This window comes from Orbicella faveolata, unplaced genomic scaffold (genome assembly GCF_042242905.1).
Source record: "Orbicella faveolata isolate gen_17 unplaced genomic scaffold, um_ofav_v1 contig_36, whole genome shotgun sequence".
NCBI lineage: Eukaryota > Metazoa > Cnidaria > Anthozoa > Scleractinia > Merulinidae > Orbicella > Orbicella faveolata.
Genome location: NW_028301565.1, coordinates 9275589 through 9300713, shown reverse-complemented (window position 1 = coordinate 9300713; position 25125 = coordinate 9275589). Strand labels below are relative to the sequence as shown.

Genomic DNA, 25125 nt, shown 5'->3' with positions numbered 1-25125 from the left:
CATTTCAAAGGCAGCCGTGTGAAACTAACTGATGGCGTTCATCTGTCACGTTACCAATCAGTAAGACGGAGAACTCAAAGATTTCTATCGGCAGACCATTCCACCCCTCGCCAACAATCAAAGTCGGTTGAAACCGACAGCAATTACCGTGTAACTGTTTTAGCGTAATTCACTGTTAGATCTATCACACAGCAGAGAAAATATAAATATTTTAGGAACTTCACGAAAACGCGAAGTTGACGCCATTCAGTTTTGAAAGATTGACCGTTGTCGCCTATTTAACAATTAGATTATAAGCTCGAGATTTCTGTTTCATCATTTCTAGTTGTTCAAAATTTTACCTAATCCTCTTCACAGACACTTTGAAAACGCAAAGGATGGGCCGAGGTTACCCACTGTCTACAACAAAATAGATAAGTAGCTTAGCCAATAAATGAAAGGCATTCGTGATAGAACGGTAGTAAATTTATACTAAATTAATTAGACCGCCGCTGTGTAACCAATCAGATTTTCGTGTTTACATGTAGTAGATCATTGGGTTATTTACATGGAAGCTAAAGTAAGTCAATGGATTCAGCGTTTATTTTTAGTAACGAGATCTTATATCGATAAATGAACGTGATATCGAATCCAAATTTTTTTTAGCGAGTGTTATTAAAAATATGTCAAACCAATCCATTCCATAATTTTTTGAATAGCCCAAGACATCAGAAATACTTTACAAAAACTAATTATTCTGGTTTGAATGTTATTTTAATTTTTAACGTAACTCCCCTTCTTACCGGGCTTGACAATACGATAACTGAACGTTTTCAAGGCTCTTAAAACGCAAGTTCTTGTAAAAGTCACCTGCCTTAGCGAGAATTAAATATAACAGAAATAACCGATCCGTGGAATGGGCCCGAATTTTGTTAACGTTGCCTCACCCACTTCGTCGATGAATCCAAATATTCATGAAACTGCAAATATTCATGAAGCTGCAAGGAAAGCAGACAGCTGGCCTGCGACCGTTGTCCTCCATGAGTCACGAAACTATGCTTTACTGTAGATTCTTTTTATTTATTTTATTTTATATTATTTTTTCATTCAAAGCATATCGAAAATCTGGGCGTTTTTCTGGCGGTTCACAGGCGACGGTGACAGGAAGAAACTCTAGACGAAACGTCGAGTTTTAGCCGATATCGATCATTTCCGCCTCTTTTCCGAAAGTTACCCAAAAATTTATTTTTCTCATTTGAAAATGGATTAAAATTATCTTACGCATCCCAGGTACCCGAAAAAAAAAAAACAAAAAAAACAATTAAAAAGCATTTGATTGTTCAGAACTGGGGAGATCTTCGAAATCGTCTTCTATTTTCAAAGATATTTACTTGACCGTTTGACATTCAACAGTGTTTATTTATAATGGGGAATTTTGCCCGTTCGTCAACGGTCTATCGCATGATAAATGACCACCAAATAGCTACTCTTGCTAAATTATTTTTGGGCCTTATTGGACGCCATAGCACGCCTATTTTTATACAAAGGAAAGTTTAGCGTGCTTTCGTATAAACTGGTGGAGACCAGAGCATGGATGGCCACTGACCGTTTATTAGCTTTATTGTAGAATCCAGTAACGAAATAGGTCATTTCCGAGTAACCTTGTGCCTCTGTTTCAAAACGAGTCTTCGTGCAAAACCTTTCATATGAGAATGAGCTTGATTTGCATGAAAATGAACTTGTAGGCGGAACTCATTTTTATATGGTTTCCCACGAAGACTCGTTTTCACACGGAGGCACAAGGTAACTTGGAAATGGCCTATTGTACGGGGTAGAAACAAAGTGAGCCGGGCAGTGATTCGAAAATTAGGGTTAATTCCACTGATCGGTGATATTCGTAGTATTCTCAGGAGGAATTGTGACGTGTTTCCCTGCCTTGCAAAAGGGCAACGCGCTGACCGCGACATGCTAGAGTTTGCATCCTTAAGGGTAGGCTGATCTTGGCAAAGAGAAAAATGCACTCGAAACTATGTCTCTTCGTTCAATTCATCTGGGCGGAATCCGGTAACGCTTGACTACTTGCCTTTCTTTGTATGCTCAGCCAGTGTTACTTTCATATAGTAATTTCGAGACCTTTACAGTGCACATTTAGAAGAAATGAGGGTGATATTGCACCGACGCGAGTTAACATTGGTGTGAAAACAAGATAAAACCAACCAAGTGAAAAAACCTCGAAATGCTTTGTGAAAACATGTGAAGCAGTCATAGTGAGGTGAATTCAACATCCTAAAATCGTCAGACCGAGGGATGATTTTGATAGTTAAATTCCATCGAGTTTAAATTTGTACGCAATGGAAAATTCTGAACAATTTATAAGTTTCTTGCTTCCTCTGACAAAGAAAGCAGCGATTACTCCACCCTACCCTATAAAGAACCAATACCACGTTTCGATGAAAAGGATTTTATTACCAAGCAAAATACCCCTTATGATTAAAATATACCATAGTTGCACTCTCGAAGAAAAATATAGCAAACTATACATTTGTTTTCCTTTTAGAGTCAGATTTTATCCGCGACATATCGTTTACATTACTTTTTTTAAAAATGCCTATGACAACTTTACTTGCTTTGATACATGTTTCTGGACAGACAAACCGGCGTTTTTAACCAAAGAATAGCGATGGAAATCTTTATTCTACCGGCTCTGATGCTTCTTGCAACAAGTCACTGGCCTGACCCAATAAAACGCCTACACTGTAGTATATGAAAATTGCAATAAAAAATGTAACCCAAGTAATTTAGGTTTGATATATAGAGCCATTTAAAAAATAGACCTCACAATAAAATGTTCTTGATACCAGAAGACTTCAAGCGTTGCAGTTCAAAGGCAACCTGTGTCTGATAACCATGGCGATACCACACAGTTGGTTCAAATCTGCAGCGTCTGGTACCATGATTTCATCAAAATAGATGCAAGATCATTTTTCTACACTTTTGTTATCGGTTATCAATTGCAGGAAACCGTCCACCAGTAACTGTGGCTTATCATGCACTCAAGAATGGCCACTGAAAGATGCTGATGGACATCTATTTGGCAGGTTATAAGGTCCTTAATCTAACCCAGATACAAATCCCCATTTAAAGAGCCGAATTTACTGGCGTTTCTACAATAAGTAAAAGTAGCTAAATAAAGTGCAAAACCGTTAATCTAGCCGTCTACTATAAGAAACACTCGTGAGAGTTCAGGGGAACTAGAATACTCGTTAAACGTCGTGTTGACATAACATTTGTTTTCCCAGAGTTTCAGGAGTGTTTCAAAAACTCTATACAAATATAAATGTTTCTAGCAGTTTCTAGGTTATGAAATTAATAACAGAATGCGCGCGCTAATTGGTTAAAAAACTAATACCTTTAAGGGACACTATCACGGTGACTTCGCTGCATATTGAGGTGAAAAATTGCTAAGATCATGACGGAGTAGCTTTGTTCCATAAATGAAATGCTCTCAGTACACTGAGATGAAGATACTGAGTGACTTGTTGAAGGGAGAGAAAATCCTCCGCAGGAAGAAAGGTGGCGTCTATACACGTAATCACAATACCTTGCGAACCTAACACAGTTCATTACGCACAAGGAAAGCCATATTTTGGCAATATTTGCCCTTGTATTAACGACATCGTACAAGCAGGGTTTGAAGCTTTTTGAACTGTTCTGTACATTTTTTTATTGGCATTGTTAAGGTTTTCAGTCCTGCAATGCAAATTATGGATAAATGTACAGTCGCCATCATTTTTTCTTGCAGAGGATTGTAATCAGTTTTGAGGGATTTTTCAAGACATAGCGACAAATTCGACAGTCTCCCACACATTTTTTTCAGTTTGACCTTGCCAATGGATGACTGCGATTAAAGGGGTGTTGTGGCACAAAACCCCTTTAATCGCTCAATGCCTCTCAGTATTTTTTAATAGACACCGACGATTATTTTTAAGATTCTGTCAATTACAATATGCCTTTTGGGTTTGACATTACAATGCCATTGTCATCATAGTGTCCCTTTGAGGCTAAAAACTATCTTGAGCGATTATTTAGTAAAAGAAATAGAAAATATTATTTCCTTTTTTTTTTTTTTTTTTTTTTTCATGTGACTAGATTGTTGGTGACATGAGTGAAAGTTAAAGAAACGAGAAAAGCTGCTTAGTATTTTCCCAACCTTTAACGACAGGAACCTTTGACAAGACCATCAACGGCCTATCTCAAATTTTATCCGCAGTCGTAGCGCTCGTATTGTTTACGCATTGCACTGCATGTATAAGAAAATTCAGAAATTCATTCTACGGAGATTGGTCAAAAACAGCACTACTAGAAAAAAAAATTCCCCCAATTCTAAGCCAAGGTGGTCACATAGTGGGGCACTGTGGCTGTACCAATCGCTTTCTTACGCAGAATTTCTGCTTGGTAGATTTTTCACCTCTCTGAAAAAACATCGGCCTTCCCACTTACCCTGCGTGTGCCACCAGCAATTTCCGTTATCCCGAACAACTGATTGATTTGCAACATTTCTTCGACCATTGTGTCGTTTTGCTTTTAATTTAACGAAAGCCGCAAGAATTTAAGAAATGTTATATTCTTAGCTTATACCGTATTCTACAATCATGGACTAAAGTCTTGCGACAAATTTGCACTTTTGGCGCTTTTTCGCACACAGCAGACGCGAATACAACTTCACCTGCCTAACCTCGCCCCCCACCCCCATACAATGTTGAAAACTAGTACCTGCAATTTCTTCTGATTTTCAACATTGTATTAGGTGGGGAGGGGGAAGATTAACGCTTTTTTCCAACTTCAATAGTAAAACACATACGATTCGATAAATTACATAAGCGTCCCAAGGACTTTTGTCCACGATTGTAGGAGCGAACTAATTATCCCCCAACTAGACAACGACAGAAATCTTTTAGACTTCTGGCAACGAGTATTTTCATGCACAACATACCTGAGCATTATTAGCACAACCCAGTGGTCCTGGCAAATTCGGGATTAGCTGAAGACATGTAGGTATCTTCTATCGATCGACAAAATGCCTTAGGAGGGTGTGCGCGGTTATCCTGTATTACGGCATTGGACTGCTCGCTCTTGGTTTCTAGACTCTGCTAGTTGACAAAAACTGGTGGGGGGGGGGGGGGGGGTCTCCCATATAAAAAAGAAGGGGGTGCTCATCGTACCTTTTCGGGGTTGAAAAAGCGGTTTTGGTACCTCCTTTTAGGGTGTTCAGCATCAAGAGGTCCACAGCGGGAACTTTCGCGGTAACTTTTAGGGTATTGAGCCAAATAAAATGACAGGAAATAATGTTTTGTTTTAGAATTGGTACTGCTTAGGGGTGAAAAAAATTCCAAGCCATTCTCACAAAACAGGATCTTGATATCTCTTAGGGGTTCTTTTCACAATATCCGACGAGCAGCCCCGTCCATTTTATATGGGAGTCCCCCCTCCCGGGACAGAAACCTCCAGTTCTTAGTCTCATAAAGGACTTGCACAACCACGATGGCGACGCCGATGGCAACGTTGATTGAAAAACTTCTTCATATTCTACTTAAGAAGATTAATGATCTCTAGGTCTATTCAATGTGTCTATTCGTGTTAGAACTATCCTCAGCTCAAACTACTTATTTCCAAACAAACATACTGAGAATTCACAGTCAAGGTAGAAAACGAAGATCTGGGTCATTTCAAGTACCAAGATATAAGACCTAAGCCCATACATGTAGTCACTGCTCTGCTCATTGAACCTTTCGTCTTTTGACATTCTCGTTTCCGTCATCGTCGTGGTTTGCGTCAACTCTTTATTAGGAACCTTAGGCAAAATACGACGGCAATGGCAACGAGAACGTCACCAAACAAAAGGTTTAATGAGCAAAACAATAGCTGTGCACGAGCATTATAATTCTGGGACATTTCTTTGGCGTCCTCTACAAAACAGCAACGTGAAATTACCAAATTCTACGTTGTCTGTAGAACGTGAACCACAACGACTACTTTTTCGCATTTCTATTTGGAAATGAACTCATTCGCAGCATATTCAGCAGGGGCAAGTTTTAATACCGACAGACAAACTGGATAGTTCCAAATAAATACGAAATTCCAAAGTAAAATAGAAACACATTTTTTTACTAGGCGTCGTCCTCGCCGTCGCCGTCGTAGATGCGTAAGGTCCCTATCATTATTTAAGACAAGACGTCCTCCAACATAACAGTTGGACGTCAATTATTACCTAAATGAACGGCGTGTAGTCCCACGACATTGTACACTTAATTGCTGGTCCCGAAGGAAACAGTTAATTTTGTTTTCCCGAGAATCTCGATGTTTCATCGAGATTCGAAGGGTCATGTGGTAACTCTCGTAAGGTCTCACATGAATAGCTCGATACACTTTGAAAGAACAACAAAACAAACAAAAAAATGCACCTAGTCCTAAAACAATAACACCTATACATCAAGACGACAAATAGAATTACAAGCTTATGAGAGCTGCTGCACTTCCGGATTCGAAGGATAACAAAACTAACCGTTTCCCAAGAGACCTGTAATTAAGTGTTTTCTTATCTAGCTGAAGGTTAGTGTAAAGTAACAAGGCAAGAGGAATGACCCCCAAGTCAAAGTAACCTCTGGTAAGTGGGGGCGCGGGGCGAAAATCGCTTAATTGTCGCCCGGTAAGATTTAGCCATTGCCAGGTGATTATAAACCAACCAATAGGATAGTGGAGTTAGATTGAACTAAACTCCAGCTATATAACAAATAAGAATTACCTGATGTTTAAAGTACAAATATTACGATACAATACAAAATGTTTAACGAAAAGACAAATGTAAAAGATTTTCAAAAAAAAAAACGTGTAAACCTTTTTAAAATGTATTATTCACAAAACATGCTACTTTCTGCCAACTGCCATACAAAAAAGGCTTCGTTAATAAGGGTCTGGCGGAGTCAATTGGCAACAAGCACAGCTAAAAAGGGCACGATTTTAACCAACAAGTAAAAACTTGCAAACTACAACTCGCCCAAACTTTACACCTGTACTGACGACTGACCAACGATTCGCACGTTTGCTGACAGTTGACATTTAACTCCAGTCAGACTCTCCATTACAAAATCGTTTCACATTTCAAATCCTAATCCGCTACAATTACCGCAATACATAAATGTTGATAAGAAATAGTTAATGGTAATTCGCTACATTTTTATTTTAAAAAGAAAGAACTGAATGCTTACACCTGCAGAGGTTAAATCACATAAACAACTAAGCTTACAACATGTGAAATATCGAGTGATTAAAAAATATAAAACGATGATAAAAACAAAAAACAACAAACCGTGACATTTTTCAAATAAACGAGAAATATTTTACAACGGGAAGAATATCATTACACATCAGTAGGATTTCCCTCCAGCGACCAGCACCTATATCTTCCCACGACCTGTACGTATGACTTTCTAATGGCAAAGAGACGTTTGAGCTTTTGAGTACATTTTCCTGCATTCCACTTAAAGTACTTGTGGGAAACCAAAATGATATTTTACTGACTATTGCGCTTTGATTCAAGTAGGATTGGAATGACTCGATAAACGATGCGTTTAGAGTCAACAACAATAACAACAGTTACATGCTTAAGTCCTAATGAATTGACCCAAATACAAGGGTTTACACTGCTATAGAAGAAAAATCCTATAAACTATTCACAACGTTGAAACATGCTAATTTGCCGATGATATTCTGCGCAAAATGTCAGCTTCAAAGACAGAAACTTAAATGTGAAGGAAACATGGTTGTCCAGCTTTCAAAATAGATACGGAATACAAGAAATGGCTAATTTAATATTGAGAGCAATTAACAGTCTGACATAGACCGAGAAGGAGGTGGACTAACGTAGTCCCACATAAAGGAAAAAATCCCCACAGTCTAACATAGACTGGATGACACATTCAAGGAACAGGAACTACCATGGTCTCACAGACCGCCATATGGTAACAGTCTAACATAGACTAACTACGAAAATCACTATTGTTTTTCACGATAACTGCAGAAATTCTCGCGCGCTCATTGGCTAATTTTCATTGTCAATAAGCGGACAGACACATGTATTTGTAATTTAAGCGATGCGTCAACGAGCGAGAGCGAACAGTTTGACAATTTGTTATCGTAAAAAACAAATTGACGTTAGTTTTTCATGCGTCTGTCCTGTTATTGACAATGAATTTCATCATAGCATTGTCAAAGTAGTCTGCGGATACACTCGGTTATCGCCTCGTATATCCACAGCTACTTTGACAATGTCATGACGAAATTCATGATCAATAACAGGACAGACGCATGAAAAACTGACGTCAATTTGTTAAATTACATTCACCAAAGTTACAATCCAGCAAGCCGTCAAAATAAATTTATGTAAATAAATATTATGAACGTACCATACGGATTTCCTGTTATACACAATTTTGAAAGGCCGCAAGAAATAAAATCTATTTTTATACGCTGACATTGGAAGCGTCATCCTTGCGTAAATTTCGATATCTTTTCATAATTTCCATGAAGATAAATATATAACAGACAAGCCAGGGTAATTCGTTTACATGTGCTTCCACAAAAACCTGGACAAGAATCTAGACTGAACCCAAGACTGAACAGCTTTGAAATTCCTTGCGCTTGCGTTTTTTGTAACGATGTTGAGTCAGAGTCCAACTTTTCAAAACCTACAACATAGAAACACTGCTAAAATAAAACTGCTAAAAAGAAAAAAACACAACCACAACAAGTACATCCGTGCATATTCAAGCGGCATCTTGCAAATAATTTTCCAGTTAGTTACACAAGCGTAGATAAGCCAACACTCAGTGTAAACTTACTTAGACATGAGACAGACGAACAGACAAACAGGAAACAATAAACAACAATATAGGGAAATATAACATAAAGAAAAACTACCCAAACGCTAACATATACATTAAAAGGAAACTCAGGGCCCATTAACCAATTTAAGCATTAGCCTGACTTACGGTAGATATGAGGAGCCTTTGTATTTTTTCGGAATGAGTCACATGACCATGGGCGTGGCGTTATGACGTCATCATTGATGTTACTGATCATGAAACATAAAAAATCTGAACTGACTAAATCGGACGAGGTTATACGATTATAAAATTTCCTTAGCAACGGCTCAAGACTGATCAGTTGCTGTCAAACGTACAAAACCGTAAACACCTAAAATGTCTGGAATGTTTATTGTGCTACAATCACAAACAAGGTCTCCCAGATCTCGCTTGTGATTGGTTATAACACAATAAAGATTCCAAACATTGCAGGTGTTTACAGTTCTGTCAGTTTGACAGTAACTCATTCCAGAAGCACACGGCGATTTACTAGCCCAGGGACCCTAAAGGCATAGAGGAAAAAGACAACGAATAACAAAGGTACACAAACTTACAGTGTACAAGAAAAAAAAAACTTGTGTACAATGGTGTTTTGTACACAAAATTGACAACAACGTCTAACATAGACTTTATGTAAGCCACAATAGCTAAAAGATCTGTCTAACATAGACTAGTTACATGTAGTTTCCATCTCTCATTTTATGACAAGCTAATACTGTAGTATATTACCATGCATTACCGCCGGACAAAGTGCCAATACTAAATGCCTCATTTCATCGGTTCTAAAGTACATGTACGTTATCTTTTGAATGAAAAAATCCTAAGTGAGTAAAGGCTTATCTCATTTGGTATGCGCCTTTATGACCAATATTATAATGTGTCCCTGCTTCCACAATATGTGTTTTTAGTTAATACAGTAGACAAGTTACTGATACTGTAAGGTTCGAACCATTTACTACCACATAGGACATTTTACAAACTAATACCGGCAAAAATGAACCATGCTTCTGAATAATTTAAGTTTCGAAATTCGTCCCGCAGATCTCAAGTAGAATGCAGCAGAATGTACGTCAATGTATCTGGATGTATAAATATGATAAGTATGAATAAAATTAAGAGGTAAAAGTTCACGAGAAAAAGCTCATTGTTAGTTAGTAATAAACTGACCCACAGGTATTTGAAGGACACTAGCTAACACAACTAGTCATCTACATATAAGAAACTCATTTTACTGTACGTAAGCTCCCGGCACAAACCCATTTTAAACCCATCACAGAACTAGTAAAAACTAATGCTCATTATAATTTTCCTAAAGGAATGTTAGGGACACTAGGTTACCGCACAAAGAACACAAAGACCTGTTTTCATTGTAAATGACCTGCATTCTACATCTATGTACAAATGTTTTAAATGAACCCTTTTTAAAGCCATATGCATCTACATGATATTTTTCAGATATCCCTTACCCCCAATTTGTGGCTTCCCGGCATTGCAGCACTTTAACGCAACTTACGAGTTACATTTCCAACACTTTTACCCACAGAAGAATAAAAAACCATCTTTAAGCTTCTACATAACAACGTCATATTTCTTCCTAAATGAAGCGAGAATGCTCTCTTATCCAAGATGCAAAGATACGATTCCCCGCCTTTAGCCCCAATTCAGCAATTTCTCCTAGGTACTACACGCATGCATTGAAATAGAAGTACTATTATTTGCACCGAGAGAATTTGGCTTTTTAGTCGAAAGAATTTTAGTCAAGCTGAGAGGTTTTTTCGCTAGGTCTCTGCAAACGAAAGCTGGTCGGAAGATTATTATGGGGTAGCTTAAAGACTTGTCTTTTTATCCTCGTGTCACTAATTTGTAAAGATACATGTACATGTGGTTTTTATTCACTATCATATTGACCCTCTTGAAACAACTCACATAACACCCATACGAAAAAGCTACTTTTATCAGTACAGATGCAAAGATGCCCCCTCTATTTCAAGGAGTTAAAAAAAAAAAACAAAAACAAAAAAAAAAAAACAGAAAATTCCATCCTCATTACTCACCACCTTTCTTGGGCTGTTTATCTTTTCTTTCCAAATCTGTTACCCTCTGGTACAGGCGCTGTAGTGCCCAGTCATGTCCTGTAATTCTTTCCTCGGCTGTATTGAGGCTCTGCTGCAAGGCATCTTGTTTAGTTGATAGAGCTTGAGAACTCTTCTGAGTATCAGCATCTTTGATCTTGTTCAACAAAATAAGCTGGTGTGATACGACTCTTTCTTCCAAATGATTGCGAAGTTGATCGTCACTCATCTTCTCCTGTTGTAATAACAAGAGTTAAAATCAAGATCACACACAAATTTCAAGTCATTGATCCAAATAATAAACTGTACATCACAAAATCAAATAGAGATACATGCGGGACCCTTAGTTGAAACCTTAAACAGGTGTGAGTAGTGTCACCGACTAGTAAGTGTTATGGCTGTACAGTGCATCGTGTAACACAACCCAAAGAAGACCAGTTGGCCATCAGTACCACTTTGCTAAACATGTATATTGAAATCTAACAGATAATATAAAGGTAATTGAGGATCCTGACAAGTAACAACACCAAAATACTATTCAGAATGCACTGTGGCTGCGGCCTGCTCTATTGTTATAAGTAATATTATGTAAGTATTAGGGCATTCCAATTTAAGCCTTGAAATATAATTGTAGCAGACTGTAATATGTCATGTTATTAATGCATTGTATTGTGCTGTTATGTAACGTTATGTAATGTAATACAACGTAGTGTGTTGTATTGTAGCGTATTGTAATGAAATGTTACTAGAGTAAGAATTGTATCACACAAAATAGAGTTACTATTGTTCCATATTATAAATAGAAAGTAATCTAAGTAAGTAAGTAATGTAAGTATTGTTTCATAAAGTGGAGTATTGTATAGAAAGTTGTAAATTGTAGAAAGTAGAATAATGTAGTGTACATACTGTAAGAAATTGTGTTTTGCCAAAAAAAAAGGATGTACATTGAAATCTAACAGATAGCTAAAAGGTAATTGAGAATCCTGTCTAGTAACCAATCACGTTCACAAGGAATTGGTGTGATATAGCTTAAGTTCAAATCATCATTTTAGAACAACTTACAGATGACCCACATCCATCCTCAAGAAATGGGCATTGCTTCCTGGGACAGTCTCCATTGGGGTCCTGGTGCTTTTTCAACTGCAGATTATTACAGCAACAGTAGATAATTATATGATGATAACTTTATAAGCAGGCTTCAGCTATGTATTGCCATCTAGCATAAAAACTCAGGTTTGTTTAATCTCTTGTTTATCATAATTGACTTTGACATTAAAATTAATTTTATTTAGTAATATGTTCCAGGTTGAGGGTAAAAAAAAAATTTTTGAAGATGTACATGTAAGATTTCCCTGCTTAGCTTTAACTACAATAATAACTATAAGTTACCCTTTCCAGTACATCTTTCTGTAAGTCTTTTTTGAGGACTCTTTAAAATTTAACTAAACAAGCCCAGACTTATTACTGCCAATGTTCTAGGTGTTTTGAACAGAGCAAGCCCGACCCCCTCCACCACGTTTCACTGTCATTTTGCCATCAGATATTAAGAAGTTTTACTTAGCATTATTTTTATCTATCTAGCAAAAATTTCAACTTATATTTTTAACAGGTACATCTGTATCTTGAAAAATCCTCACTATCTCAATAGGAGTCAGCCTACCTAGGCCCATGACCAGGTGGTGAATTTCCCTGGTTTCCAGGGCTGACAGAGAGCCCTGCTTCATGCTACAATGGGCGACAAAAGTGTCAAGACACTTGGCAGTAAAATTCGATTTTCGAGAGTCTTGGAAACATTTTGCCCCCCTTTTCCCCCAAACAATGTTGATATTTCTATTTCTTAGACTGCACAGACCACAGCGCCTACACAACATTGAATTGGGGGGCCAAGGGTATCAGAGAATTAACGCTAGTTACAAAAAAAAATAGAATAAGTGCTTAAATATCAAAAAGCTTCATTTTCTAAAAGTGTCTCAACTACTTTTGTCGCCCATTGTAATCTTTGTGTTGTACTTAAGTGCCGCCATACATTAGCATTGTCCTGTCGAGTTTCAGGTACATGAGGACATCGGGTATGAAAATATAGTTGACATGTGTGTCCTAGTCCTAGTTATTTCATCTGTTTGTTTTTATTTCGTGTTGTTGTCTCTATTTCTTTTTTATACTAAAGTTATTTCAAGACCTCCCTAAAAGCTAACCCGAGGATCTGAGAGGACCTCTCTCTAATTATATGTGACTGGATACAAACATAAACACATAAACATATGAAAACGGTTTCAATGGAAAGCATATTCCTTTGCAGCAACTGAGCTACATTCTTTGATTTTTCGTCTCCTAAAGACCTAACAGTCACTCTGAGCTATGAAAAAACGGTTTACTACAAACAGGAAGATATTAGAGAGAGGGGGAAAAAGACTGACATTCCTTTATGCTCTTACATCGTATACTTTGGAGATCGAGCAGGTTCAAATTTTCAGTAACAACCTCTTAATAAGCCAGACATACATGTATATACAGTATATGCAATTTAATATGGGTATTCAAAGCTACAGTCTACAAGTCCAAAGTTGCCATTGAATATATGTAATTTACTGTACCTCACGCAGTTGAATGTTTTCTTTCCCACAATTAGGGCAAGCAACGTTCATGTGATCACAAGATCCAATGTGGTTCTTTGGAAAAGAACAAATTTAAATTAATAATTGCAAAAAAGACCTTGACGGAATTAATTCTGATTCATTTTCAAGTACCATCACATCCATGTAAGGTGAATTATAATTAGCATACCACGGCAGGAAAAACCCAGGTCCGATTGCCTGGGGCAAGTACATTTTGCTCTTGAGCAAGTGAAAATAGAACTTCCGTGGCCCGGTGGGCAAGTGAAATAATATTATTAGCCTCAGTAGTCTTGTGAGTCTGAATAAAAATGTCAGCTTGATAAATGATAATTTCCAGTCAGTAGCTATTTCAAAACTTAAGACTGCAAGATTAGTTACCGGTAACCACTAGGTTGAAAGCATGGATTAGTTAGGAATCCGAGCATACTTTGTTCATGTTTGTCCTCTGATTTCCATACTAGCTGCCACATTGGCAAGCAATATTTAGGTGGGTGCAAGTGAGCACTGAAATTTACTTTCAAATTTTATTTCCTGCCCTGCATACAAGAGAAATGAGGACAAGCTACAGTAGCCAAGCAATTGATCATTCAATCCTAACTAATCCTAAGTTTAATATATACTGTTTCACAATATCAAGTATAGCTCATCAACCTATGGAATGGCTACAGTATTGTGACAAAGGAAAAATTAAGCCTTTTGATTCATCTTCATTTCATTTCATTCTTGCTGATATTCTATCTAGAGTCCCCTATACTCCAATACAAGTAGGTGTAACTATCAACATACAGTTTTTTCAATCTACTCACATCTGTATGTGTTTTACGTGACCCCCTGACAAGTAAATTACAGGCTGTACAGGGTACAAAGTACAGTACCAAACTAAGAAACATTAACATGCATGTATGTGCTGGTTTAGGTTGGCAAGGGTTTACAGCTGTCAGTCTTTGTCATTTCACAATTGAAGGGCCATATGCATATCTGCCTTATGTCAAATTTTAGGTTATATTTTGCTTTTTTTGCTCCGAATTTCCAGAATAAAGCTCACATGTTTCTGCTCCACAACAAAGCAAAAAACTTTGTCTCACTTCAAGTTTTGAAAGCAATAATTTTGTCTTCAAAAAACAGCAAAATGTTGACTTCAGGTCAACAGGCGATCTTAAAGACACTTATTTTCACTAAAAAACAGTCAACTGTTGATTTCACAAGAATGGGTTTCCCCAGAGATGCTCATTTCACTTAAAAATAGTTCAATGTTGATTTCATGTCAATGCAAAAGCTCAAAGAAGTTGATTTCACTAAAAAAACACTAACATCTTGTTGAAACACTACAAATCATGCCGGTTTGAAATAAAATTGCTGTTATAATCAATCACTACTTGATGGCCATTATCTGTGGTACTTCCTGTGTAAAATTCACTTCCTCGTACTTATATTGCTGTTTACCAGGCTTCTAAAGCCACGAAGACACCCACTGCGCGTGATCACAATGCACGCCGGGAAGGTTCTCTACAATTCGTGCACGAGAAACATGGCGGTCGATGCAAGACATATTTTATAACTCTAAAATCAGCTCTGACTTTCCAAACTTTGACGATGGCAATGCTTGGCAAATGGGCCATAACTCACGAGAGGATTGTTTTCTTGGGCAAGAACTGCTCTCAGACTTTGCTGCCTGGATCGATCTGGCTTCAAACACCGATAATTCAATTGTATCAGTTTGTTTGAACATCATTAAGCACATTTTGGCTCTTTAAAACATGCTGATGACTCACGGGTTTATCAAGGATTTATGATACCTCTCAACCACCAGGCAGGCATGCAGGGTATTTTAAAAAGAGCACTTAAGAGCGTCATATCTCCTTTCTGTTCAATAGTATTTCCTTTGGCGCCCTCTCCAACTCACGTGATGTGATATTCCTACTTAATTTCCTATTTCCCTTTGGCTTAGTAGAGGACACCTAAGATTCTGAGGGATTTGGTTTTGACTTTGAACACTATAAACAGAAGCCACATTTTATGTATTGTATTGGCATAGGACACCGCCATCTTTGCGTGAGAGAAAGCTATCTTGACTCAGGCAGATTTTCTTCCAAAAACATGGAAACAAGTGAAAAAGGTCCAAGTCAGTGTTCAAGGACGTTTGCGCAAAAATTTTCCAACACTGATTTTTTTCTGAGACTTTTACCACTGTAAGATGATGAGTCATATCAGAAATGTCAAAAAATGAGGGGGGGGGGGGGTTCCACCGACTTTGTTTTGGAGAGAACATGCCCGGAAAAACACCCTAAATCTGAAAAAATTAATCGGGCTACATTAGTGAAGAAGGCCACAGTGTCTGTAAGCCCAAAAATATTGCAATTAGATCTTTGAAGTGAAATGTTCTCTGTCAAATATTGTTTAAGTTGACCTGTTGATTGAATTTAGTCAACTGGTGAGGTTCCTTAAAGAACAAGTTCACATTTAGCAACCATAGTTTCACGCACCTTGCAGCCGCAAGATGGCAGGATTTGACATCCCGTGGACAGAAAACTTGAATTTTTTTACCCTCCCACATTGAGTTTTTGTTTACGTAGAGATAGTTGTAAAACAAAATCTGTTTCTGGAAAGAAAGTAGGGATCACCGAACATCCAAGATCGCTAAATCCAGGCATCTATAGCAATGGCAATCTGCCCTATCATTGTTCATTTTATTACTTAGTGTACGCTCAAATGCATGACGTGGCATGTGAATTTGTCTGCACAGTAAGGACGCGCAGAAACAATTAGCGCGATCATCCTTAAAATATAATTTGTGGTTAGTTTACCGAGATTGAGGCAAATCAGAGCCAGAGAAGAGAAATTTGACATACATGTAAAGCAGATATGCATATGGCTCTTCAATTACAACAACAATGCAAACATGCATATCAGACAAAAACAAACACCAGATCTGCCTGATTCTTTCAACTTTGGGGATGAAATGTTGCCCATCCCCGACTCATGATATTGTCCATTTAACTGAGATACAGCTTGGCTGAGAGCACATACAAGTATTTATCCAGTTGAAAATGACTAACTGTTGTCATTCACCAAAAATACCTCCCAAGGTCAAACTAGGATCTCACTGATGCCAACTTTCAGTGTACTAATCACCCAAATACATGCACCCAAAGATGTTTAAGTCTGCTTTAATAAGAGAATACAGCAGCTGAAGCACTAGAAGATTGGCAAAGCATAATGTCATGAGACAAAAACCCACTGTGTAAAATATTCAGCTATGGTCTAAACAAAGAGCGAGCCTATAATTATAAAAAGGAAAGGACAAGCCACCTTTGAAGCACTTTGCTGGCTTTTTTTGTGTAATGGTGGAAAACCAAAACAACAGTCAGACAACAGTAGAATTCGTGGAGAATTTTTTTGTGTGTGTGTTAAAACAACTGAGTCATTTACATAGAATAAATATGGTAAATAATAAAAATACAGTAGAAATCAGAGTTATATTAACCCTTTGAAAGATGCTTTTGGAAGAATTTGGAAGAACAAAAATGATGAATTCTCTTAGTCTGTTGGGCAATGAGTTCATGGAACATTCAAATTTCGCCATTAACTAAAATAGCAAAGTTGCACTTGTGATGAATGAGCGATCTGTTTCCATTGCTATCTTTGCAGTCTGCTTGTCATTCACATTTTCAGCAGGGGGACAACTGGTTTTCAAATGCTGGTAAAACCATTTAAACTGAGAAATGAGAAAAACTTTCTGCTAGATGGTCAAACCAGGTGGACAAAATTGTCCACACAGGCGGTCAATTTGCTCGGTGCCTGGCCGTTAAGGTGGCTCAAAACAGTTTCCAGGTGTTAGATTTTGATGGGCCTTTATAACCACTCTTTATCACTTGATGCTAAAATCATGATATCAAAAAACTGCCCAATCATCGGGTGAACACATTATCATTTTTGTGGTTACCATAGCAACAGTATGACCTGCTAAAAACACCCTTACTTACTGCTTTAGGGGCTCATAATTCAAAATAAAATAATTCAGAGCCACCTTAAATTATTAAAACTTTAAGGTGGCTCTAAACCCTATGTACAAATTTTTTCAAACTTTGCCAAAAGTTGCATCTTATCATGCTTATTAAAATTTGATTATATAAAAAAAAATTCACAGTGCCATTTTTGAATTATAAGCCCCTAGAGCTGTATTAAGAGTGTTTTCAGCAGGTCATACTGTTGCTATGGTAACCTATTGTGTCACGAAAATGATAACAATGTGTCCACCAATGATTGGGTAGTTTTTTGATAGCGGAGCTCTGGCAGCCCAAAGGGCCGCCAAGCGGAGCCCCATACCCATATAGGAAAGAAAACGAAACCCATGAATAGATTTTCTCATGGTTATCATGGCTAGCAGTATTGCTCGTGGACATGTACACACGACAATGATGATGATGACAATGACGGAGTCAAGCAAGATGACGGCCATACTTCAGCTAAAAGGTTGACAGAAACATACAGCCTTCACTGCAAAGTTACAAAATTCAGGTCAAAATTCTCGCTTAAAACCTGGGTTATCTTACAACCCAGCCCAGGAGCTCTGCTTTTAGGCTTGGCTAAATCTATATATTACCATGATTGTCGCACCAAGTGATAAAGAGTGGTTATAATGACTCATCAAAATCTAACTGCTGGAAACTGTTTTAAGCCAGCCCATGATGAAACCCCTGTTTGTTTCTTGGTCTTTTACAAGTTTTAGTTTCCAAAATTATTTCTCAACTGCGTTGATACACTAAGGAGCAAAGAGACACCATTCTCTTTTCTGGCACCAAACATACTACAAGTTGACACCACATTTTAATTTGCGTAAACAGCACTAAAACATGCGATATGCTTATGCAAGTGGAAAAACAAAAATTTTGAAGTTGAAATCAAAACACTCAATTATCTTTCTTAACTCTTCTCCTGGAGCTATCAAAAGGTATTGCTTACTTCTAATTAACAAAACACAAAATTAAACCTGATCGCTCTCCAGAATTTTGTGACAACTTGGTATGCTCTAAGATTAGAGCTGAGTGAATAGCCCAATGAAATTAGAGAATTGGTCACCCGTTGGGATCTGTGACTAGCAGGCTGAACACCTCAGCCTCATAATATAGGTTCCCTCCACGTTTAAAAATAGCTGGTTGGTAAAAATTTATCCCAGACATATATAAGAATATCAATCCCTGGATCATTTATTCTTAGGTCATTTATATAAATAAACAGAATTAACTTACGTCATAGTCAGTTATCCTCACTTGGATATTGCAAAAGGTGCAAAACAGTGCTCGAAATGGACACTGCTGTTCTTGGTGATAAGCTAACTCGTGTTGTGGAATACTGACATTACAGCCAACATTAACACATGGTATTGGCTTAAAAGGGCAGTCCTGGTAATGGTCCTAGAAAATAAAGGTACAAAACAAGATTCATAACACATCAGTTTTGAATAGCATGCAACATGTAAGTTACATTGTAAGTGCTCATATATAATTTACCTATTTTTAATACTTAACTATAAACACATAATGAATTAAAACTGCAACAACACATTTCAATGTCGGCATTAACCAACACCATGTCAGCACCTAAGGCGTTTGTCTATTTGTCAGTTTGCCCATTGGTGGGTTTACAACTCACACAGTCTCAAGGATTTCTTTACAGAGAACTGGACCCTAGTTTACTTTAATGGCCATATACCAGTTGGTTCCGCTAGCGCAAAAGTCACCATGTGATATCCCATGTTTACAATCCCAACTACTGTTGAACCTCTACTAAGCAACCACCCCCTACTGAGCAGCCAGTTATCAAAGTTCCAAAATTATTGTCAGTACAATACTGTAAATAGAACCCTTATTAACCGGCCACCTATATTAAGCAGCCGCAGCCACCTTTTGACCGTCAAGATGAGGATTTTCTGTCTTTACCCTTATTAATGGCCACCCAAAAATTAAAAAACCTATTGTTATGGAGAGCAGTTGTAAATACTAAGTTCCTGTAATTTCTAGTATGTGTAGTCACGCAATGTTTGTACCAGAACCTTCCACTATCACTCTACAGGACAGTTAAGAACACTCTTTTAAAATAATGATGTCATTACAATGTAATGCTACATAAATAGTTGTGCTAGAAGCTCCAAGAATGTTCAGTAAAATTAATTAATTATATATAAGGACTCAGTTAGCTAGCATGGGTTGTTGTTGTCAGCAGAGACCAACTGGAGAAGCTACATGTATACCAAAAGAAGGGTAGAGAGTTATTGTAATGAGGAACTTCATTTAAAGTCAAGTGGGTCAAGAGGAGATTTCTTTGGAGACAGAGACATTAATTGTGGGTTTGGGTCAGTGGTGACTGAGGTTTTAGTAGAAGAGTTAAGTAACTTAGTTTGGTGACAGATTGCATTTTTTTAGAATTCACTCCTTTGTAACTAGGCTTTCATTACGTATCATTAAATAAATAAGTTGGGTTTATATTGTATCGTCTCTGTTGGTTGAGTGATACCACAACACTATAGTTTGCCATTTTTTGGAGAGGCAATAACAGATAAGAGTTGGAAATAGCACGGGAGGCCTGATAAAAACATTCAAACATACCAGTAGGGCTGCAACAATAGAATTTCTCATGATACGATACATATCTTGATACAAGTGCCACCATACGATACACTATACGATACATCATTACATGCAACTGACATGTGATCTACATCAGTTTTTCTGGAAGAAATCTTGAAATGATCTGGCAAAGAAGAGACGCGAAGAACGGACAAACCATGTGTTTTGTCTATGGGCGCACAAGACTGTGTCATCTGACAACTAATTAGAACTGCGCATGCTTTTGTGCCACCATCTTGAAAGATACGTGACCGGAAGCACACAAAGCAATAAAAGGCAAAGATGGAACTTTTCTTCCCTTTCCCAGGTCCCTTTGTTTAATACATAGCTCTGAAAGGACTTGGACTTGGGTAAGGAGTCATAAAAGACAGTTATTTCTCAATACTGATTTTTTTATTCATGAAGAATCATAATATTGCGATATCTTGTCGTAATATCGACATTCATATCGTGACAAAAAATATCACCATTCACCAGTGTATTGGTGTATCGTTGCAGCACTACATACCAGTACGTTCTCTAAGAAGTTAACTCAATGGTAAAACATATTCAAAGTACACCAACCCTATTAAGTGGCCAACCCCTATTAAACAGCCACTCTTCCCATTTCCCCGAGGATGGCCACTTAATATGGGTTTGAATGTTTTCAGTTCCAGGCTAAGTCAATCCATCTACTGTTTTTGTTTATTTTATCCAGAATCCCTTATTGCGTTCCCGAATCGAGTCCTCAGGGCAAGTATCAATTTGAGACCACAGTGATCAATCACATTGATGTTGTAAGTTCACTGATTTATTTCTTGATTACAATGATCAAAGCATGCGGTGAGAACTAAAAATAATAGAAATGTGCTTTACGCGAAGAAATAACTAAAAATGAAAGAAAGGAGCACAGCAAAGTAATTATGAATAGTTGAAGGGAAAAGTAGGGCAAAATTCACGTTGTAATACCTGACTCCATTTGTGTAAAAAGGTGAAGGATATCTCCGACTTAATATCTCTGTGCTGTTAAACTCCGAGCAAAAACTCCATTCTGACTATCAAGTGATCATATTATGCGAGAAGTTGTGAAATACTTTTCGAAAATTAACTGAGATGAAATGATAAAAGTACCAAGCATAATGCAAGGCTAATGTTCATGACGTCCCCCTATCATGACCTTTTTGATAGAGTTAAATTTATTTAATAGGCTGTTGAAAAAATGAACTGTATCTGAGAAATCAACATATATATCATCTCTTGTTATATTTTGTACATCTATAAGCCCTTGATCACTATGCAAGAACCGTATAATTTGTTTTGCAACATACACACTGAGAGATCACTTCTGATAAGTGCACATGAAGGAATACTATCTCTAAATAAACCAATACGGTATGTACAAATGGCAGATTTTCACAAAATTTGCCCAGAACTAACCAACAAAAAAAACAAACAAATGTAAAAAAAGTGTCTTCTCCAAAAAAAATACCTGGCCTGTTTCCAACAAAACGATCCCCCTTCCCTTCAGTTGCCACACTGTGCAAACGAATGTATGTATTAATATCATTGTGGATCTATTTTTACCATGAAAATATATAATTATTAAAATTAGACATGCGTACAGTATATCTGGTACATATACATGTACATGGAGTGTAGATCACTGACCTGAGCATTCAATAGATTATACAGTTAAAACAATCAAATTAACTACAAAACTATGACAAAAATATGACACTATTGATCAGGTCAATCAGTGAGTTAACATACTTCTGCAAATCTGAGTTCTTCTTTCCAGTCACAGCCTGCATCTCTATAGAAACAGGAAGTTATCATGGCTAGTATCTCCCTTCTAAAGTGCAGGTCAGCAAAGCACTGTGAGTAGGAAATAAATAAAATTAATATAGATTTAGCCAAGCCATCAAAGTTGAGAGTATTTAATACTTGTTTTACTAGACTAGTACTAGATTCAAAATTAAGATCATGGTTTCCAGGGGAAAAAAGCAAATGACAACCAAGCTAGAAAAAGAAAATATCAATTGAAATAAATCAAACACCAGACTTGTGTGATGGAAGAATATACTCTGATGGTATACAATTCTCAACAACAGATAAGGCATTTCTAGCTTTCTTATTGGTTCACTGAATGTTGGTTTCCAGCCCATCTTATTTTTGAAGTTTCTTCTTAAACAAATTCACTCGCTTCTCTAACTGACAATTTTTTAAAAAATATGAAATCTGTTATTACTGCTAGTTTACTGTAACTTTATAAAGAACTACTCTCTCAAAACTACTTGCAGGTACCATGCAATGCAATTCAACTGTGTACATGTACTACTAGTAACAATAGCTTAAACTTCCATAAGTAGAAAAGTGTAAACTTGATATGTCAGCAACCCCAGTCAAAGAATTTTATGCAACCTTCTGACTCATTCATCTCCTTTTAACAAACTGCCACATATTTTTCCCACAAGTAGCCACAGAAACAATGACCCACCAGGGTCCTATATGCATTTTTTTCATTTCCTAATGCTATAAGTGTAGGGGGCTTTGATTGCTTTGAAAACAAGGTGAATCTTCTGAGAACATAAAATCGGCATCTTTTCAAATGAAAGGTTCTGTACAAAACTAGAGAGGTAACTACAGTAGCAAAGAAAGCATGACTGACAAGTTTTGAGTGTCATCCAATATCTTACCAACTGCTGTTCCAAAGCTGTATTGCAGTGCTCATATAAACAAAGAGGATTTAAATGCCTAAAGAATAGAAAAAAAAAAACATATATAGAAACAGTCAAGGGTTTTTTAATAATCATTTAAAAGCAATTTACTCCTTCAAAGTGTTTTATAAGACAGAAAAGATATAATCAAATTTTGATGACAGCAGAGGAATAAGTTAGTGTAGTGAAGTACATGTAGAAAGGTCAGTTTTCAACACTTTGAACATTCAACAACTAATGAGATAAATAAATTAACTACAGAGCTAGCTGAAGATACTTTGGAAACAACAAGAAAAGGTGTCACTAATTAAGCTTTATACATGTACACTAAATATTAATATCTATTTCAATTAGTTAACAATATAACAACTTACAAATAATTTTATCTGACCTGAGAAAGATATAAGAATACTGATACTTGACTGGGTGATCTTTAAACTTTGTGAATTCATCACCAAATGTTTTATTGTAGGTCAGATAAAACTGATTTTTTGTTTTTAACATGAATGACTGCCCGAAGAGTACAGATCTTGTAACTGCTGAATACTTACGGTGCATGTTCAAAAATCCTGTTGATACATGGTTCACAATAGTGATGGCCACAGGGAGTCTGCATAGCATCTCGCAGTACATAACCACAGGATTTACAAATGTATGCAGGACTAATCTGTACAAACTCTGCATAGGGAATGTTATATCCAACTTGCATTTCAACAGTACCTGCCAATGTAGAAGAACTACTAATTAATCTCATGACTAACTGAGCTCACACTTGCAAAAACAACTTGGAAAATTTCTTGCATGTATCATGCTTTAATGTCTTGCTTGATTTCAACCTTGAACTGAGTTTAAATACTTTAAAGCTTTGAGAAAATGTATAGGTTGATGGGGTCTTTTTTCAAAGTGCCTGCGTAAAACCCCAGTTTCCAAATAATGTCAATCCACCTACTTTGATACCTAAAATCTTATAAAAAAAAACAATACTTCAGTGATGGTAACAAATCACTTTAGATTGAACAGTAATGATTTTTTACTTGTGTCATCTTGTATATATCATGGAATCGGTTTTATCCCAATTATTCAATACTCCAAGGGAAGCAAGCATTGGTTTTAAAATTCAGGTAGTGAAAATCAAACACTGCGTTGTCTGACACAGAAACTTACCAAGCAAGATGATAAATAAATGCGATGAAATTGGTAAATTGATAACTTTGAAACTTCACCATCATGTGAGTATCAAGTTTTATCCACTGATTGATAACATTGATAACACTTTAAGGGCCCTAGTCAGCTACACCTTTGTTTTTGTTTACATGCAAGAGTTTGGCTATTGTATTTTATTCCCACCATTTCCAAACAAAGGGAATCAGTGTGAAACTACTAATTTACAGTTTGCTGCACCATGCAATATCAACAGTTTCAATGGCATCGAAAATGGCGGAGGCTGACTAAGTTCCTTTAATTTCAATTTATCGATTGATATAGATTTATCGAATAGTTTTTCGATATCGATTTTTATCGATTGACTACCCCGGGAAACAGTGTATCACGCATTCGGCGTTCGACTTTCTGCATTCTATGTTCGGCGTTCTGCAAAATACGTACCCTGCCGGTTGTTATACCACACGAATGAAAACAGTATTAAGCATCTCGTTACTCTTGCTTGTTTGTTTTTCTTAACTGATTCATCCATGGTGAAAGAAAAACCGTTAAAACGATTAACGTAATAGTAACCGATCTATATACACAACAATATGGCGCGTGGGCGCGAACTTGAGCAAACAAAAGTTGACTCCGAACAAAAGCTTAATTAAATATTTTGTTCTCTCTTTCGTAATTGTTAATTGAACCTTTCTCTTCTGCAAAAGTGATTTTCAGTTCTCAAAATTGATATAAAAAGGGGCGGCAGAATATCGGGTATTTTAAGTCTCCTTTACAGTCATTCCTGGGTTCCCGAATACTCTCAAATTTTTCTATCGACCAACCTGCAGAAGCGATCTTTCCAATCGCATTACAGGCGTTCACTCAACAATTTTAGAGAAAGTCTGTAAAGAAGAAATCTTATATACAAAATAAATTAAACAAGTCTACTCACCTAGCTATAATACTAAGTTCGTTCTAACCATGTAATCTACAAAATGGCGGCGATTGATGTTTCATCGTCTAGGGGACCGTCTGGGGAAAAATTAACGCCCGGGCATGTGGGGGGTATTCAG

At 37.0% G+C, this 25125-nt stretch overlaps 1 protein-coding gene across 1 annotated transcript; it reads right to left on the bottom strand.

Annotated features, from left to right (window-relative positions):
• Positions 1-2424: 2424 nt before the first annotated feature.
• LOC110067884 (TNF receptor-associated factor 6-like) lies at positions 2425-25071 on the bottom strand. The gene is made up of 8 exons (XM_089274900.1): positions 25005-25071; positions 23461-23629; positions 22889-22946; positions 21963-22067; positions 18837-19001; positions 13567-13641; positions 12035-12112; positions 2425-11207 (listed from the first exon to the last, which is right to left on the bottom strand). Exons 2-8 carry the CDS (start codon positions 23616-23618, stop codon positions 10947-10949), a joined length of 900 nt encoding a protein of 299 aa, XP_089131026.1. The 5' UTR covers positions 23619-23629; positions 25005-25071; the 3' UTR covers positions 2425-10946.
• Positions 25072-25125: the final 54 nt, after the last annotated feature.